The following is a 17,470-nucleotide window of genomic DNA, read 5'->3' as shown; positions in this document are numbered from 1 at the left end:
GGCGGGAGCCGCCGGGGGCGAGGGAAGAAGGCGGACGGATCCCCGGCCGGGCCGGGGGCGCAGGCAGAGCCCCCCGGCCCCGGCACCTTCAATCTGGGGGCGCAGAGCAGGCGCTGGGCCGCCTTCCAGGAGCGGCACCGGCTGAGCTGCGAGGAGGCGGCGCGGCTGCTGCTGGACGCCTAGTGAGTACGGGGCCGGGGCGGCTCTTCCCGCAGTTTCCAGGCTGAGCCACCCTGCCCGGCGGCTCCTTCCCCCCGTTAGATCATCGTCTTCTTGGCAGCATTTGCACAGCAGTAAACACGGGCTTCTGGAAAGCTGCAGAGAAGGGCGAGGGGGGAGGGTGTCCCCCACACGCACCACGGAGAAAGTGGCTTTTTATGCTAAAGCTTCCTGTGGTTTAGGGCTCTCCCATCAAAAATGCCCTTGGGGGCATCGTGCGGGATCAGCGAGGCTCAGCTTCTAAATCTCCACCCATTTCCTGTGCTCGCTCTTTCCAGAGCACAGCACATCATCACCGGGCTGTAATCAGTAACTGTCCGTGGGAGTGAAAATCTGAAATGAAAAGCTTTTTTCTTTGCATTTTGCGTTTGACCTAGCGTGGTGATTCTGCCCAGTTGCTATGGAGGCGTCCTAGGGGAGAGGGAGAAGCACAAGCTCAGAAATCCCTTGATCGTCAAGTTCCTCTGCAATTACAATACAAAATAAAATGAATTTCCAACATTGCATAGAATCCACTTGTCGCAGCTTTTCCCAGCTTTTAAATGGAGGAATATTAGTAGTGCTTGAGCAGTTGTGCGAAAATTGTGGGAAAATTCAGTTCCCAGAGGGTTGTCTTGTGATAATACCACTCGTTTCTATGTATGTGCACAGATAATGCTGTAGCCTGGGTCAGCATTTTGACCTGAACTGTGGCAGGGGAGCATATGTTTTGTATTGCATGCGGAGTGTACTTTACTTGAACTGTTGCTCTTCTTTCCTTTTCACCATTTTAATTAAATCAGAAAAGCAATTGCTGCAGAGGACAAAAGCCATTCTCTACCTCACTGTGGCACATTTTATTAAAATACATTTGAGTGGATACATATTCTGGTGTTCTGCAATTGCTCAAAGCAGAATTGAATAATGTAGTATATAGCTTTATTGTTTTCCTGGCCAAAAAAAAATCATCACAAAACCTCTCTGTTGTTTCTCTCTCCAGTGAATACAGAGGTTTGGTCAAACACACGGGAGGCTGTCACTGCGGAGCCATCCGCTTTGAGGTCTGGGCTTCAGCAGATCTGCATGTTTTTAACTGCAAGTGAGTTTTTTTTTTTTGTTCCTTATTCTCATAGATGAATATAAGCTCGTATGCTCTTCCAATCAATACCTTAGAGCTAAAAGAAGATGACACAACTGCAGAACATCCTTTGAGCTGTTTCCATAGGGTATACCCCTAATTATGTCCTGATCCAGTATGGGAGCAGTGCTGCTTCTGATTTCAGGTGCTGCTTCTTTGGGTAGGACTTCAGGTCTCACACCCATACTCCTGCAGAAAGTGTCAGGAGAGATCTAATGAATACAGGTATTCAGCCGTCTGCTTTATGTTTCCTCTAAGTGCAGTGTGCTCAAAGCACATCCATCAATCCTTTTTTAACTTGGTCTTCTCAAGTGAACATTACCTGTCTGACCACATGTGCTTCAAACTACAACACTATCTGATTTCAGCAGTGATCCCCCTTTGCCTGCAACTAGTTTGCTTCTAGCTCATGGGTGAACTTCTGAACATTACTTTCTTGTTTGCAAGGTAATTAATGTTAGCAAAACTGGCAAAGTCTAGTTTGAAAGATTAAATGGATTTCTCAGGGCTAGAGTCTGTCCTTGCTATGTCTGTTGAGAGTTGTATATGTGAAGAAAAAATGGCATATAATATTTGGTGTAGGAAAATACCTTGTTGGTGTAGCTGTGTAGGGTCAGTCTGTTCCATGGGTGTGCTTCGCCAAACACTACTGATACCATGAGTCGACTTTTGCTGCTTACCTCTGTGATGCTAACCAGGAGCCATTTTAGCTGTCAGTGGGATTTCTGTTGTCAAGAGGTCCATGCTAGATCTGATTGCTGTCCTACAACTTGTTGGCTGCTTCTAGAAAGGTCTGCTTTTTCTTTTACAGTTGCAGCATTTGCACAAAGAAACAGAACAGACACTTCATTGTCCCAGCGTCGCGTTTCAAGTTGCTGAAGGTAGAGTAAGAATGTAAGAGTGTGGCCATGAACATGAGCAGTATAATTCAGTGTTATCCTCAAAGATGCAAGTGGCAGCCAGTTTTCTATCCTAAGTTTGTCTATGGCCGGTTGGGGGAAATGGCTGAGTTTTATGCCATCTGGTGTGGATGTATTAGTGCATCTTATTTAGTGAGCTGACGTTAGAGCTCTTGCAGTTCTCAGACTCGACTGTTATGGACACATGTATATACAAAGCACAGGGGTTCAGAAAAGGAGCATGAATGCAGAACTCTGCATCTCAAGTAAAGACATGAAGGCGGTATTTTAAATTTTACATTTCTTACCTACAGGCCCATAGAAAGTAATATACCTATTTACGTGGAAAACTTACATTGCTTTTCATTTGCTTAGGGTGCTGATAATTTGACAACATACACCTTCAACACACATCGTGCCCAGCACACATTCTGCAAGACCTGTGGCGTACAGAGCTTTTATACTCCTCGTTCTAATCCAGATGGTTATGGTAGGTAGAAAGAATAAGCTGTGGTAACCAAAGTTTACCACCAAGCAGACCTTGGATAAAGACTCCATTGGATGCTAACATGACAGCAGTGAGCAGCATGTGTCTTAAGAGTTTGTTCCTAAAGTGCTAAACATCTGGAACTGCAGTCTGAACCTGTAGCTCCTCCATAAGAAAGAGTCTTACCTATGATGTGTGGGCTTCTGCCTGTGACAGGTTTCTCATCTAGGCTCCTCAGCCTTACAGCAATAGCTGGACTGAGCATTTACCATTCCCTGAGATGCCCCATCCACAGAGTGGTGCAGGCATCTCCCACACTTTATCTATGAAAAGCAGGTTTCTATGTACTCTGTCTTTCTTCAGGAATAGCTCCCCACTGCCTGGATGATGGCACCGTGCAGACCATTGTCACAGAGGATATCAATGGCAAGGAATGGGAGAAGGCAGTGAAGGAACATAAGACCATCAGAGACATGTCAAAACCCTGACACAACCTTCCAGCAGCTGAACTTGGAGCACTGCTGTGGAACTGTAGTCTGGGCTTTCCTGGGTGAGGGTTGGCAAAATCAATCTCTACATTATTGTTATCTGTTCTCTGTTTCTTAAATAAATCTTTCTACGCTGCCTGTCCCACTCATTTGTGACTTTCAGTTTTCAAACTACCTCTGTTCCATAAACCACCCCAGGGCTGCTATTTTGGTACTTTGCCCTTAGCTGTGCTAAAGTTTAAATCACAATAAACAGAGCAAAGTATTAAAAAAAAAAAAAAAAAATCTAATCTTTGCTTGTATGGATATTTCCTGTGTTTCAAGTCTGGCTTATAAAAATGTCCCATATAAGATAATCTCTTGCTTAGGACATAATACTAACTTACACTGTTTTTTCTCCATTGACTTCAATGAATTTACCATGGATTTTATGTTAAAGGGGATCTGAAAGAGCTTAGCAGGCTCAAGCTCAGTAAAGCCTAGGCTCAGGTTCAGTAAAGCACTGACACAGGTGCTTAGCTGTATGCAAGAGAGGGGCCACTGAAGTTATTCACGTGATTAAGTGCTGTTTTGCTTAAGCCTGGACTTAGGCATGGTCTGAAGGCTGACTAGGCATATGTTTAGGCACTGACTCATGGCCAGGGAACAGAGTTCAACACTGTCATACTCTTACAACAATGAGCACGTACTTCAGTACAACCAGGAACTCTTTGTTGTCTTCAGGAGGAGGATGTGCTTACAGCAACAGATCAGGATCTGGCAATTTGGGCTCTGATCTTAACTATGCAATGACTAGCTGTGTAGATGCAGGAAAGATGCCTCCCGTACATGTAAGCCCACATAAATGAGTGCAAAGGCCCACAGAAATGTTGAGTATTGCTGACTTTGCTCCACCGTGACCCCACAGAAACCCAAATCATTAGTAAAATCTCTGTATAGGCTAAGAAACGAAACCACTGAAAGCTGCTTCACTTACCTTTTAACATAAGGGAGAGGATCTTTAATTCTTGCACTTTTCTTTTACATAAGTGGAACAGCTTTTGAAACACCTCTTGCAATTTTTATCTCTGCATGTGTTCTATAAACACCTAATTACAGTCTGGGTCTCTTGCACCTCATTCTTACATCCTGTTGAGACTCTTGTGAGTTGATCTCGAACCCCATGTTCTGAAGCAAGAAGAAATGCTCATGTTTCATGAGGGACACTCTGCGAAGGTAGAGCCTGCAACACAATATGTATGAAAGAAGCAGCAGTAGCAGCAAAGATCAGTGCAATTAGAGAAACTGGTGAGATTTCTGATGTTTTATTCATAAGCTTTGGCTTTTTAAAGTTCTGAATAAATAAGACAGGTCTTGTGGTTCTGGTTTTTATCTGTGGAGATAGCATGATCTTTGAAGTGTTACTCCTGATATCTGGATTTTAGAAAAGCACCAAGAGATAGTCACCAAGCAGTCCTCGCAGCTATATCCTCTTTGGGAAAAACAGTTTGTGCCGTATCTTCTCTAATGAAGAATGCTCCTGCATTTGACTCCTGATTAGGTTAATCGAAATTTCTTATCCTATTTAAGGTTCTACAGTGAGAAAATAGAGTAGCTGTTAAACCCTGTTCATCTCAATGTATCAGGCAATAAGATATTCAGGAGGAAGTTCATACAGCCCATTTTCCGTAGTCTGAAAGAATGCTAGACAAAGAGAATCCTGTCCTCTTGAGAATGTAAGTTTTCCTTAGTCCTGGGCCTGGCACATTTTTTTTTTTTCACTTATTCTTTTAGTCCTGAAGTTGTGAGCGATGTGTCTTTCACAGAATGCGGAGTGAATTGATCACCATATAACGCGAGAAAAGCATATAGATGTGGCGAAACCAGAGGAGCTGGCTGCGATGACACCGCATGGCTCTCTAGAAGGAAAAATAGTTGAGAAAGCATTACAAGAACGTTCTCAACCTAATGTGAGGGCAGTTTCCTAGGCCTCCTGTGCGGTTCACTGCCAATTTACAGAACAGCCTGTTTTCAGTGAGCAGGGAACAAGTAGTGGGAGGTAGAAGGCTGCCTACTCTATGGGGCCAAAGGGCAGGGAGAGGCCTGTCTGCCCCTATGTCGCTGGTGGTGTGCTGCCTAGTGTTCAGAGGGGTCCTGCTAGAAAGGACACTATCAGCTGCAGATTGGTGCTGTGACAGTTTCTTTGTCACATCTAACTCCTCCTCCCTATGTGATCTCACGCCTGGGTGTTCACATGCTGGGGAAGGAGAAACCTGATAGGTGTGCATCTGAGAATGCTTTGCCTGCTGTTTCCGATCATACATTGCCAGCTGAAACTTAATCTATTTATAGTGCACCAGCTTAGAAAGGTCAGATTTCAGAAACAAAAAACACAAGGGAATAACACCACCTTTATCAGAGCCGTTTCCATACATAACTATCTTTTAGCAGCCTCAAAAGCAGGAAAGTTATGTAATTTGTGGATTAACAGTACTGTTTGCCAGGCAAGTATTTTCATGCTGTGGAAGGGGAGCTCATCAGATTTGGATATAGGTAACTGTGGCCTAAATGTGTGAGATCTCATGCAGCAAAATAGTTCAAAAAATACACAGTAGAGAAGGGAACTCATAAAGAGCTTTGGATCACAACTTCACAAGCTGTCTCTATCTTTAGTTAGAGCTATGATCCAAGGACGTGGTTCCTGGCACGCAGTCATGCCATTCTTTCACAGGCCACTCTCATGTTCAGAATATTATGTTGGATCCAGCCTCCTTTGAAATACATCCTGCATCCTTGACACAGTGTAAAACTCAGTGCACTGTGACTACTTAAGATCTCTGAACTGCAAATCTGCTCAGCCCTGTCCTGCTATCCACACAGCACATGAAGCAACCGGTCTTGTTCATGTTTTACAAATCACTGAAGATCATTTATAAGTGATATTTGTAGTCCATGTATATAAATATTTATGAAGTTCTCTATCAATATGATGCTTCTAACTAAAGTCTTCACAACGATGATGAGCTATTCAAACAGGTTAAGCAGGTACCACCACACATCTCACCCTGGCTTGTTCAGTCTCCTCCTCTGTGAGGATGAAGAGTGCATCTCTGGGCAGGAGGCAGGAAACGGGTACATCCAGGACAGAGATGTACTTCCGGAAGAGATTTACTGATTCAAGCACGAGTACACAGCACCCTAGACAGAGAAAGAGAATAAATATTTCAAAACTACAGTATTCTTGTAAGGTGCCCAACTCTCCATGCTCAGCAGGTCTTTGCAGGCTGCCCTGTATTGCTGGCCATGGGGATCCTTTTTGTACAAAAAGGGGAGCAGCTTATACTCGTGCTTCCACCAGGATCTTTTTGTGCCCAGTGCATGTCTATGACCATTTGTACTGGTTCTTGTTCTGTATGGGGTCTGTGGAAAGCAAAGCTAGCTCTGAATACAGAGGGTTTTGGGGTTTTTTTCTTATAATTTAAATTATTCCTACGTAATTAGACTCAAAGGAAAAAGCACAGATGGCTCTCTGAATGCTGGCACTATATCATATAATAGAAATTTAAAACAGCAGTCTCTGCTTCAGCTACAGAAAAATTTCCTCTTTCTACTCCAATTCTTAGCTACAGAAAAAATATTTACAAGATTCAGGAATGACTGTATCAAATATTAACTCAGGCAGGCAGTTACATTTTAACAGAGTTCCAGAATTCATTGCTCAGATGTAACATAGATAAAGGTTCTACTGGTGTGGAATTTTTTTTCTGTTTTAAAGAGCCCCTTGAATTCAAAAGTTAATTTCTATTTTTATTACCATGGCTAAATTGTCTTCACTGATGAGCTCAGAGCTACTGATGGTCCCATTAAGAGCCTGTAGCTCTCAAGGGAGCTGCTTTGGGATTTCTTAGGGCTTGGAAGCTGCTGTGATTATGCTCCACACTTCAGACATTGTATTAAAGTTCCGCAGAAGAGGCCAAAGTCACAGTTTACACAGGTGGTCAGATATGCAATTAGATTTGCAATGAGATTTTCTTCAGTGTGCCCTTAAACAACGAAATTATACAAAGGAGACAAAGAACAATGCTGAATTGCTACAATGGCTGCCTAATGCACATTTTATTGTGTGAAGCCTGTGCTCACGTCTAATACTGCTTAAGCTGTTATGTTCGTTATATCCTGAACACAAAGCAAAGTGGTGGTGCTGAAATACCTCTTGGCCCTAAAATGTAAGCAGGACTTCTGTCCTTCTAAGGGAAAAGATTCTCCAGGACAGGGGCAGAAGCAAACGTCTTTTCCTAAAGGAGTAACTACACAAGGTGGGTTTCTGTGAGAGAGGTGATGATGCCTCTGCTAGGAGCCCTCTATGCAGATCTGCTAGCGCTCAGGAATCTCATCCCACAATGATCTGAACAGTCAACCTGCTGCTAACTTCCCTACTTTGGACATTTGGTAGATCCTTCAGTCTAGCCTCTACCAAGCATAAGATAGGAAAGCAAAACTTGTTGCTCTTATGGTGAATGAATTTCCTGGAGGCACAAGGCCCCACAAGTCTCCAAAGTAGAGCATGGTACTCAAAGATACCCCACCAACGCCACTCCTTCCCCAGTCAGGGGAGACACGCTGGATCCAGGAACAAAGAACATGCACAGGACGATCCTCCACAAATCCCCTCACAAGTGATTTGTGTCCCCTGCCTCTTCCCAGTGATGCTAACTCATTTCACTGCAAAGAAAGGTCTTGCTTTTATTCCAGCCAAAGCCTGCAATGGCAGGACATGGCAGCCCTGATGGACTCCCTCCAGCACATCTCCAGGATCTTTCAATTCCTTTCTTTCTTCTTTGTTCTTCAAGAGAAGGATGTACAATTTGTTCCAACTTTTCAATAGCCTTTTCCACTCTCAAAAGCGAAACTGGAAACTCTTTATTTCAGTATCACAGAGGGCTCCAGGACCATGCTCCCCTTCCAGTTCTCTTTCTGCATTGATCCTGGGACATGACTCCCCAGCAGGGTGGACAAAGCATTCAAAGGAGTTACTTTCTCCTGCTGTGGGCAGCAATGGGCTGGGTTAGAGGACTCAAGGGAAATCACTGGCACTTCCATCCAGACAAACGCTAACACGAGTCTGTGCTGTGCCAGGAACCGGAGGCAAAGCCCTCCTGAATCTCATAGACATTTGCTGCAGGCCCAGCCTGCCAGGAGCTGCCGGGAGATGGCGGTGTCCACCAGCTGCGGAGGGAGCAGGGACCCACAGCCAGTTTCCCTGCCGGCAGTGCCTTGCCCAGGTTGCCCAGGTTAGGATCACCTTCGGCACCCCTCTGCCCTGAAGGCCCTGCTGTCTTAACTATGTCAGTACCGTTTCCCTAATCCCATCCTACTGCAGCCTCAGCCATCCAACCCTTGCAAGGTCATCGCGCCCATCCCTGCAGAGCAGCAGCTGTGCAACACCATCTGGAAGGACTGATGGCTCTGCCAAGCTCTCTGCAGCGAGACCCTTGGACGTGCAGGAATGCAGGCAGCCGTGTGACCAGCATGGCCTGTGCCACTTCCCGTCTGAGACCCCGTCTTTCTTATGGTCCACCTTGACAAGTGACAGACAGAGCAGTTGCTGTTTAGCTTGCTTTAAGGTTTCAGCTTGTTATTACACGGGATGCTCTGCAGCGACAAGTGTTCCAGTTGCATACAGAAGTGCCCTGACAGTCCTTTTAGTCCCACTAAAGACATTTCTTGTTTCCCAGTAGCAAACTTGGAAGCAACTTGTGATGTGCCATGAGTTGGGGAACACTCTTCCCCCGCTACTCTGCAGAGATCCTCTGGGCTGCTCAGCAGGCCCAATCTGTTGGTGGGTAGTTTCAGAAAAAAGAATTAGTACGCTGCTGCACCATGGCACAGTAGAGGAAAGGAACAGATATGGATCCCCTTGCTCTTGTAGTCAGCATTCCCACTAGCCACCTGTTTGCTTTTCAGTGCTTACAGGGGAGGACAAGGCTAGAGCAAACATGGGACAATGGGTCTTTCCTTTCCTGGATGGTTGTTAATGGACCCTGGCAATGCCACATGAATTCCTACTTGCAATGATGGGAAGAGAGGCCTGGAGTAGGGTTACCCACCACCAATCTGTGAAGCCTGGGCTGCTCTATTAACAAAATGTGCTCTCCCTTTTCTCAATTTTTTTCCCTAAGAAATATTAATTCATGCAGCAATTATGCCCTTTTGTTCCCCAAAGCTCAGCAATAAGGGCTCAAAACAACAGCAAATGATTTCAGTATTGATCAGTCTGACCTCCAATGGTCACATCAGGCAAAGCAATGGCATTCGAGCCTCACAAAATGAAGGGCACTATAAGAGTCTTCTGTGTTAGTGATGTGACAAGGATCTCCACGTGCTGACAGCAAACGCTTCTCCACATGGGAATGTGAGATGAAATGAAGCAGGGAAGGAATGTACAGTTCGGGGAGAGATGGAAACGGGTTCAGAGAAACAGGCTGCTCCCTGCCAAGAAGGGTAAGAGAAGTGCTGCCATTGATGAGTCTACTGCTGTGACACCAGCAGGTGAAGCTTTTCAGAGCCTGTTGTGACTGTGACCTGGGCAGGATGGGATTAACAGTGTAATACAACCTCTCTAGGTTGGCAGAAAGGGCAAGATCAATATAGCTAGTGGATTAGGCCTAGAATAGAAGTGCATGAAGCCTGCAGCCTGTTTGGCTTGGCTTCTACTTCCAAATCACTTATGCAGCAAGTGTGCCTAGAATGAGAAGACTATAGGCAGATCTATGCGTGCTAAAGGCTTGCACTGCTCCTGACAGATGTTAGAACACCAATTCTTTCAGAATACCGCTGGTTATAGGTGGATGGGGCCAGCAGTAGGGGTGGATGCATATCCAGCCGCTGTCTTGGCTTCTTGAAACAAGCCTATGTGCCTGTGCCTGGGCTGGAGAACTTGATTACAGATTATAAAAAGCCTGTTGTATTTATGCTGGCTAAAGGCATTAGAAAGCAAAGCAGGATATTTAGGGTGCTCATTTGCATACCACTGAGGCAATGCAAGGCTTAGCTGGGTTTTGCATTTGCAGAGAGATTTTCTGTGGATTCCCTGATCACATGGGCTTACACAGGTTCACCCAGAAATAGTTCTCTCTTACCAACAGGAGAGCAGCACATTTCCATGGCCTGAACATGCCTTTCAGCTCTATCCAGACAGCCTCAATCCCAGCATCACTCTTTTTTCATTAAGCCCCTCTGATGCACAGCCCTGCACGCCTGCCAGATCAAATTATAAATACTGGGAATTTCAATGAGACTGGAACTATATTTGGAAAGGCTTAGCGTAAGCAGCAGCATGGGAGCTCCCTGTTCCTTTGGTGTTTGTAGGTCATGTCAGATGTGATGTAATCAGAGCAGCAAGGCTTTCACATAGCTTCAGGAGTCTCTTGATGCTGCTAGAGAAATGGAAATGTTGTCTGTACATGGTCTGTTTCAAACCTGAACCAATTTGAGGCACAGCCCATATTCAGGGCCACAGTTTATCTAACAAACCTGCATGAACAGCACATGAAGGTTGTTCAGTCTAGATAAGGCCTGACATCTAGCAGTGACATCTAACCACTGCAGTTCCTTGTTCTTTCTCTGCACTGCACACAGAGAGCTCTTTGCTGCATCCCAAAGCTGAACAAAGATGAGGTCCTAGGAAGAAGTTGGCATTAATACTGCTCTTGAAGAGACTAGAGTCAGAACTCAGTAAAAGGGCATTCTGCCATCTTGGCTCATGCTGTCTCCATCAGATCTTGGTCTGCAACTTGCTGCTAGCAGGTAATTAAAACTGATTTGCTGTGACACATTCAAATCCTACAATTATTCGGGAATTAGCATTAAAGAAATACAGTCTGGATGGCTGCTGAGGGAGCAGGAGGTTGACTGGGTGGGCCTGGTTAAGCCATCTTCCTATGCTCTGTCCAAACAGCTGACAGCTTTGTGCTTAAACTAGTTCCACAAATTTGTCCCCGAGTCAGGCACTGTTTGCTAGAGATAAGGGCTGCAGATCTACTCTGGGACAGCAGCTAGAAAAGGGGGTCAAGAGCAACCTGCTTCTGTACTTTGCTTCTTTCTTTTCCCTACTTGTACAGAGAGTTTCTCAGAGACACTTGCTTGTTTACAGGTGAAAGAAGCCACTCTAACATTCCAACAATTTGTTGTGCCAGTGCAGATTTCAGATACCTTTCTCATACTGACTACATTTTGACGGAAGCTTAGCTTGGTACATGCAATCATTTCTGGTTGAGCTGGTAATAGTTTCTGAGGCCCTTGTCACAAAAAAAAAACCCAACCCAAAACCCACAACCAAAAAACCCCCAACAAACCAGCTTACAAGTAAGATGTGACCAAAAACTCGGGGACTCAGCTGAGAGACTTGGAAATAGCACTCATATTCACACAAGACAGAAAGAGGCATAGGCCAGACACTGAATCACGCCACTGAGACAGGACAACCCCAAAGGACAGAAAAGTGACTGCAGAGAAGCCTGAGCTGGTAAAAAACTGCGGGAAGATAAAAGGGCAAGGAAGAGTTCAGCTGCAGGTTTCATTTGCATTGCAAATAGAGGCGAGTTAGGCAGATGAAACCCTGGACAGAACATCAATGTAAACGATTGCCTAATACCTGCAGGGTCATAGATGCATAATGTGACATACCTTCAGGTAACTTCTGCTCTGAATGCAGGTACCTGTGAAGGAAGAGATACATAGAGGTAAACACTCAATTAAGTTATTAAAATCCTGATTTTACAGGTATGAACTCTGTACACTAAATCAACCTTTTTTTCTTAATACACACACACATTTACAATGGCTAATCTTATAAGAAAGTTCAGGAGCTGACACTGGATGCACACATCAGGCATTGGTAAGTCTCATTCTCCACACAATTCTGCCATTACTTTCCTCATCCTGGCTGCTGGGACACAGCACAGATAAGCTCCATAAATCCACCTCGCTCTCAAACTTCTCATGTTGCACTAAGGAAAACTGCAAGAAGCTGCCAAAGGCTATTCAATTCTGAGAGCGGTGGCTCCTTAAAGCCTTGTGTCTGCTGACCAGGGACATTGCCTCAGTGGCAGCTCCTTTCTTTCTAACCCATGAGACATCTGAGAAGCTGCTCTGACTTTTTGCTCACGAAGACTGTGATCCCTTCATGACTTTGTTCTGGGAAGTCTCTGTAGCAAAAATACATCCCTTGGAAACAGAATGAGGGGACCAGCCAGCGCAGGAGATGTGAACAGTCATGGTACTTCCATCAAGAAGTGTAAGCAAATGATCCTGATATGGTGAAGGCATCAGAGGGTATTAGCTTCAATTCCTTTTTAATTCTCTTGTTTTTTCTGCTCTAGCCTGTGGTTCATGGCTTCAGAGCACTTATGCTCACACCACCATTTTCATCACCTCCAGATTTGGCCCATCACAGGGATGGGAGGAAGCAGGTCTCCAGCAGATGGCACTCAGAGCTGTCCCACACCCAGGCTTGCTCTTCCATAAGAAAAAAAATATATCTAAACAATGGAACATTTGCCAAAAGGAGAAAGGAAATAAAAAAAAAAGTTATTTAACCCTGTGTAATATTTAAAGCGATTGCTATCATCTTATAGTGGTGTATTTAACGAAGGACAACGTGACAGTTCATGTGTAAATCAACCAGGATAAAACATACATTATATGTAAACTGTTATGTTTCTCCAGTCACTTTCAAACTAGGATTATCTCTGGCTATTGGTTAAGTTCAAGGAAAAGGATTAGCTACACAGGCGTAGACAAAATAGGAAGCACGCAGTAATGAATACCCAAAGCAATTCAAAGCAAAAGTCAAGCCAGAAATGCAGGTCATGGCAGAACTCAAACAGCAATCAGAAGACATATGCCTTAAATAGATTCTCCTGCCAACAGTCTCCTCTTCTCCAGAGCCAAAGATCTGTAAGCAGTACCATTTTCTACTAAACAATGGCCTTGTAATATTGAATTGGCCACCTTCTACCCCACTACTCAAGTCCTACTGTTCTGACAAAGATTGTTAAATGTTGCCTTGTAAACATTACCAGCAATTTTTCGGCAGGGGGATGTGGTGGGGGTGGAGGTTTAAGTATCTCCATTATATCTGCCTTGCTCTTCTGCCAGAGGTTTCTTCCCCCACAAGTAGAATTTGGCCACCCAAAGAAGTGATTCAGCACTTGCTAAAGCTAGCAGGGTGGGAACTTTTTAAAACAGGCTCAGAGAGATAAAGCAGTGAGTGGTTGTGAAATTTGGCTAGCTATTCGAAGTCCTAGTGTCTGTTCTGGGTGTGCTGCTCTACCATGGAGGGACCTTCAAAGTGCTAACTGACAGCAAATTAAAGGATGTGAAGAGCTGCTCCAAAAGTGAACTAATAATAACCATTCCCAGCCACTAGAAACAGAAGCAAGGAGAGATTGAGTTCACACGGAAATGTTTCAGCAGGAGCAGAAAGCATCTTCAGCAGGGAAGGAAAGTTTGATTCAGCATCAAATTAAGGAGTTTGTGCTTATATAAAGGTTCAGGGAGACACAAACTGTATTTTGGTTACTGAAGGGTCCTCAAGGCTGCTGCCAGGCAGACCTGACACTGATCTGGAAGAACAGGCATGAAGAAACTGATTCTCCCCTCATCCTTTTTGTCCTGAGCCAAATGCTTCAGTACTCAGCAAGGCTCAGTGCAGAGCTATGGGAATGGGCTCCACCCAGCTGTAATGCTGCAGAGGAATTGCAGCTTTGCTGGTTTGTATTTCTCAGGCAAGACATGGCAATGAACTGTGGTTGCAGAGAGAGAAACACAAAACTCTACCTCCTGCACACGTTCACAAAACTAGCCAATCCTCTCCCAAATCAATCTTCTCACTCCCATCTCCACCCTGCTGGAGCTGTCTCTGTGGGACACTTCCAAGTAGGGGAGAGGTTGCAGCTCTCTGTTGTTGCCATTTTGGGAATGTTGTTTTATAGATTGGATGTGCTGCGGTTTGGGTGAAATGAAAGAGTTTGGCATAAAATCTCAAAAAATCAAACACAAACAGGCTCTTTTTCAGGAGCTTTTTCCATGTGTTTTTTTCCGGAGCAACTTTTTATAAATTCTTTTTAAACATAAAGTGATCTGAGGTGGCTTGTTCCCACCCACCCACCAAGTGCTAGAGGCCAGCTGATTACAGGGCATCTCTCATGCACCCTCTTTATTATGCCTGTGGTAGGTTCAGATCCATGTTTGAAGGAAAGTGAGACCCTCTGCAATGAAGAACTTCAAAACACTGAGACGTCTGAAGGCACCCACCATTTCTGCACTGCAAGGACTCAGCACTGGCTCCTCCCTCAAGGACCAGCTGCATTGAAAGCTATTGCTGTCTGTAGCTATCAGCTACATCTGCTCAGCAGAAAAACTGAAATGGTCCAACGACTCTCACCCTGCAAACTGCAGGACTGAGATAGCTGTCAAATTCCCTGTCTTTATTCAGTCATCCTCAAGGAAAGATGTCAGCAAAGTGAGTGGGCTAGCTCCTAAGAGGCACCAACCACTGATACCTCCCCATGATGGCAAGAAGGAACAAGTCAAGATGGGGCTGAAACCTCAGTCTTGGGGAACACAGAACTCCTCCGGGACAGAAGCAGGACTGACACCCTGGTGGGTGGATTACAGTTTTGGTGATGTTCTGTTTGATGATAAATTGTTCACTGAAATCAATGACTTCACTCTCCAAATAGTCTCCCATGCCAAAGGCAAAACCCTTCACTGAACTGACGGCGCTGGCTGCTGTAGAGCACTGGGGAAATACAATTTTGAAGAGCATGGCAAAGAATGGATGTCTTAAAGATGCATTGGGGCTCCATTTAGGATCCTAACCTCTAATCTGCCCAATTAATCTGATGAAACAGATGTGAAGGAGGAAGAACAGCCAGTCTCCTAGGAATCACAAAGACATTAGAAGGATATACTTGCCAGATGTTGAATGTTTGCTATCTGGAACGCCTCTTCCCTCCCTAACCAGACTTTCTGGCTCCATTTCCATGCACCCTGAACTACACCATGTAGCAACATGCAGTTTGTAAAACACTATTCAGGCACTCTGTACTCACGCATATTGCAGTGGCAAAAGATGCTTCTGCCAGTCAGAAAAAAAGGTGTTGATGCAGACATCTTCCAGTTGACAGAGCGGCTCTGTGCTTTGGTCCCTGCACTGTCTGGGAGAAGAATGTGCAGTGTCACTGCTCCACTCATGCTGCTAGCAGCCTAGTGACGCTGGGAAGGACATGCCTTGAGGCTGTTTCTTTGGAAAAAAACCCTTCTTTAGGGGGGAATCCTTGTAATGCTGGTGCCCTGTGCTCAACTTTATCCTAACAGCTCTCAACAGTATCATGGAAGGGCACTGGGATGAATGAACTTAGTCAAATTAAGGAAAGAGGGAGCAGGGTAAAGGAATGAGATAAAATCTAGGACAACATACCCAGCTATGGGATATACGCCAGGCATGGGGCAGAGTCCTCTGAGGGGAAGGGACAGAGTCCCAAAGGGTAACCAGAGGACGACAATTCCATCTTGACCTCATGGGGGCAGCCTGGGTGCAATCACAGCCACCACTCCTAAGTTCCCCTGGGACATTTAGGACCAGTAAAACAAAACACCAGAAATGAGCTGGACTGTGAAAGGACAGGCTGAAACACAAGATGCTGGAACCTGTTATTTCTTCAACACTCTTCTTTACTTTGCAGGGAACCTAGAACTCCAGCAAGGGCTAAACAATCCCAAACAAACACATCAATGACACAGGAAATCTTTTTCCAAGACGGAGCAAATGATAACCAGTTTTGAAAAGAGGATTTTCTGGGAAAAGGCAAGGGAAATACAAAACAGCACCTTCTTTTAAAAACATAAATGAGATGCCACTCATTTGAAATGAACGGGCTACAGCTGCTGAAAGGAGCAAGAGATCAGAGTCCCATTCTAGCCCATCAAATAAAAATGGTAGATGGGATACCATTCACTATCATCAGGCTAATCACCCAAAAACCAGCCTCCTCCCTGCTCAAAACATCCTTAAAGACCTGGCCTTGGAAACTCAATACAAGCAGAACTGTGCTTTGTTGGGATGTAATGCAGTTGATGGCTTTTGAGAACTGTACCCACTGAGTCTGTGGGATTTGGCTGGACAATGCATTGTTCATTGTTTCAATATACTTATTTGAAACTGGCATTTAATCAATCCTTCTCTTTCAGGGAGCCTCAGTGCAACCCTTCTGCACAATGCTATGTCCCACGGCATTCATAAATGGGGCATTCAATAGTCAGGCTGTGACACGTAAGTGCAACAAGGCATCGGTGGCACTCAAGCTGCATCATAATCAACTCAAGAGTGATAAAGCACTAAGCTCCCAAATATTACCACTGCACAGTCTCATTTACAACCTACCACTGAGTTGGCAAATGTTTCATCTTGCAGGACTGAGAGGTGTTTTTCCAAACGGAATTGACGAGAATAGGCTCTGCTAATGATTCTTTGATGTAGCTTTTTATATGGCATCATTGATATAAGTTTTATGGATGCAGTTGCTATAACAACATAATGCACAGTGGTTAAATATAGCAGCTCCTATTTTCCACTCAGTTTGCTCTGCCCTAAGCAGACAAGGAGTATTCTTTTCTGTTCTAGCTGGGATGAAATGGATTTGATAGTTCACTGAAGAAAAAAAGTGGTACAGTCCTTCCTCCTCCTCACAAACACCACTCCTCTCCACCCTAAGCAAGCCAGCAAACAACAAAACCAACAGCCCCCCATTTGCTAGGTTACTGGGCAGGAGGGCTTGTTTAAAATCAAAATGCACAATGACTCATGCAAAACTAAACCACCTCGATATTACATGTGATCTCAGTGCAAACACTGTCTTTTCAAAGTGCAGGAAAGAGAGGTTCTCAAATATTCCTGTCACGTATTATTTACCGTGCTTATTACCGTAGTGCCTAGTGACTGGCCAAATGCTGAGAGGGGAGTAAAGTGACCTTGATGTTACTCAAGACCTGCTCTTGTGGATGCATGTAAAGGATCCAGCCTCTCTTGGCCACATGGAAAGCTCCTATTTTGGGGGATAAGAGAGAATGATGTTGCCAAATCAAGGTGACAGGGAAAGAAGCAGAGCTACAGAGGATTGCTTCCAATTCTCCTTTCTTTGCTACAGTGGGATTTTCTTGGTTTTGGGTTGGGTTTTTTTTTCCGTCTGGAAGCCAGAACTGAAATACTCCCAGGGGA

At 44.7% G+C, this 17,470-nt stretch overlaps 2 protein-coding genes across 2 annotated transcripts in view; one reads left to right on the top strand and one right to left on the bottom strand.

Moving 5' to 3' along the window:
- Window positions 1-3,359, top strand: part of CENPV (centromere protein V) — a 3,417-nt gene extending 58 nt beyond the window's left edge. The window contains 5 exon segments of the mRNA XM_010573710.1: window positions 1-182; window positions 1,199-1,297; window positions 2,148-2,217; window positions 2,611-2,725; window positions 3,086-3,359. The exon segment at window positions 1-182 is cut by the window's left edge and continues 16 nt beyond it. Of these exon segments, the coding sequence (XP_010572012.1) occupies window positions 1-182; window positions 1,199-1,297; window positions 2,148-2,217; window positions 2,611-2,725; window positions 3,086-3,210 (591 nt within the window). The 3' untranslated portion in view covers window positions 3,211-3,359.
- Window positions 3,360-4,939: 1,580 nt separating this feature from the next.
- The window catches only part of PIGL (phosphatidylinositol glycan anchor biosynthesis, class L), a 61,699-nt gene continuing 49,168 nt past the window's right edge, over window positions 4,940-17,470 (bottom strand). The window contains exons 5-7 of the mRNA XM_010573948.1: window positions 11,875-11,906; window positions 6,254-6,387; window positions 4,940-5,108 (exon numbers count right to left, since the gene is read on the bottom strand). Of these exons, the coding sequence (XP_010572250.1) occupies window positions 5,010-5,108; window positions 6,254-6,387; window positions 11,875-11,906 (265 nt within the window). The 3' untranslated portion in view covers window positions 4,940-5,009. The remainder of the gene's footprint in view (window positions 5,109-6,253; window positions 6,388-11,874; window positions 11,907-17,470) is intronic.

Source organism: Haliaeetus leucocephalus, unplaced genomic scaffold (assembly GCF_000737465.1).
Source record: "Haliaeetus leucocephalus isolate CR32 unplaced genomic scaffold, Haliaeetus_leucocephalus-4.0 Scaffold395, whole genome shotgun sequence".
Lineage (NCBI taxonomy): Eukaryota > Metazoa > Chordata > Aves > Accipitriformes > Accipitridae > Haliaeetus > Haliaeetus leucocephalus.
Note: the sequence above shows the minus strand (reverse complement) of the source record. Positions and strands in the feature narration are given on the sequence as shown.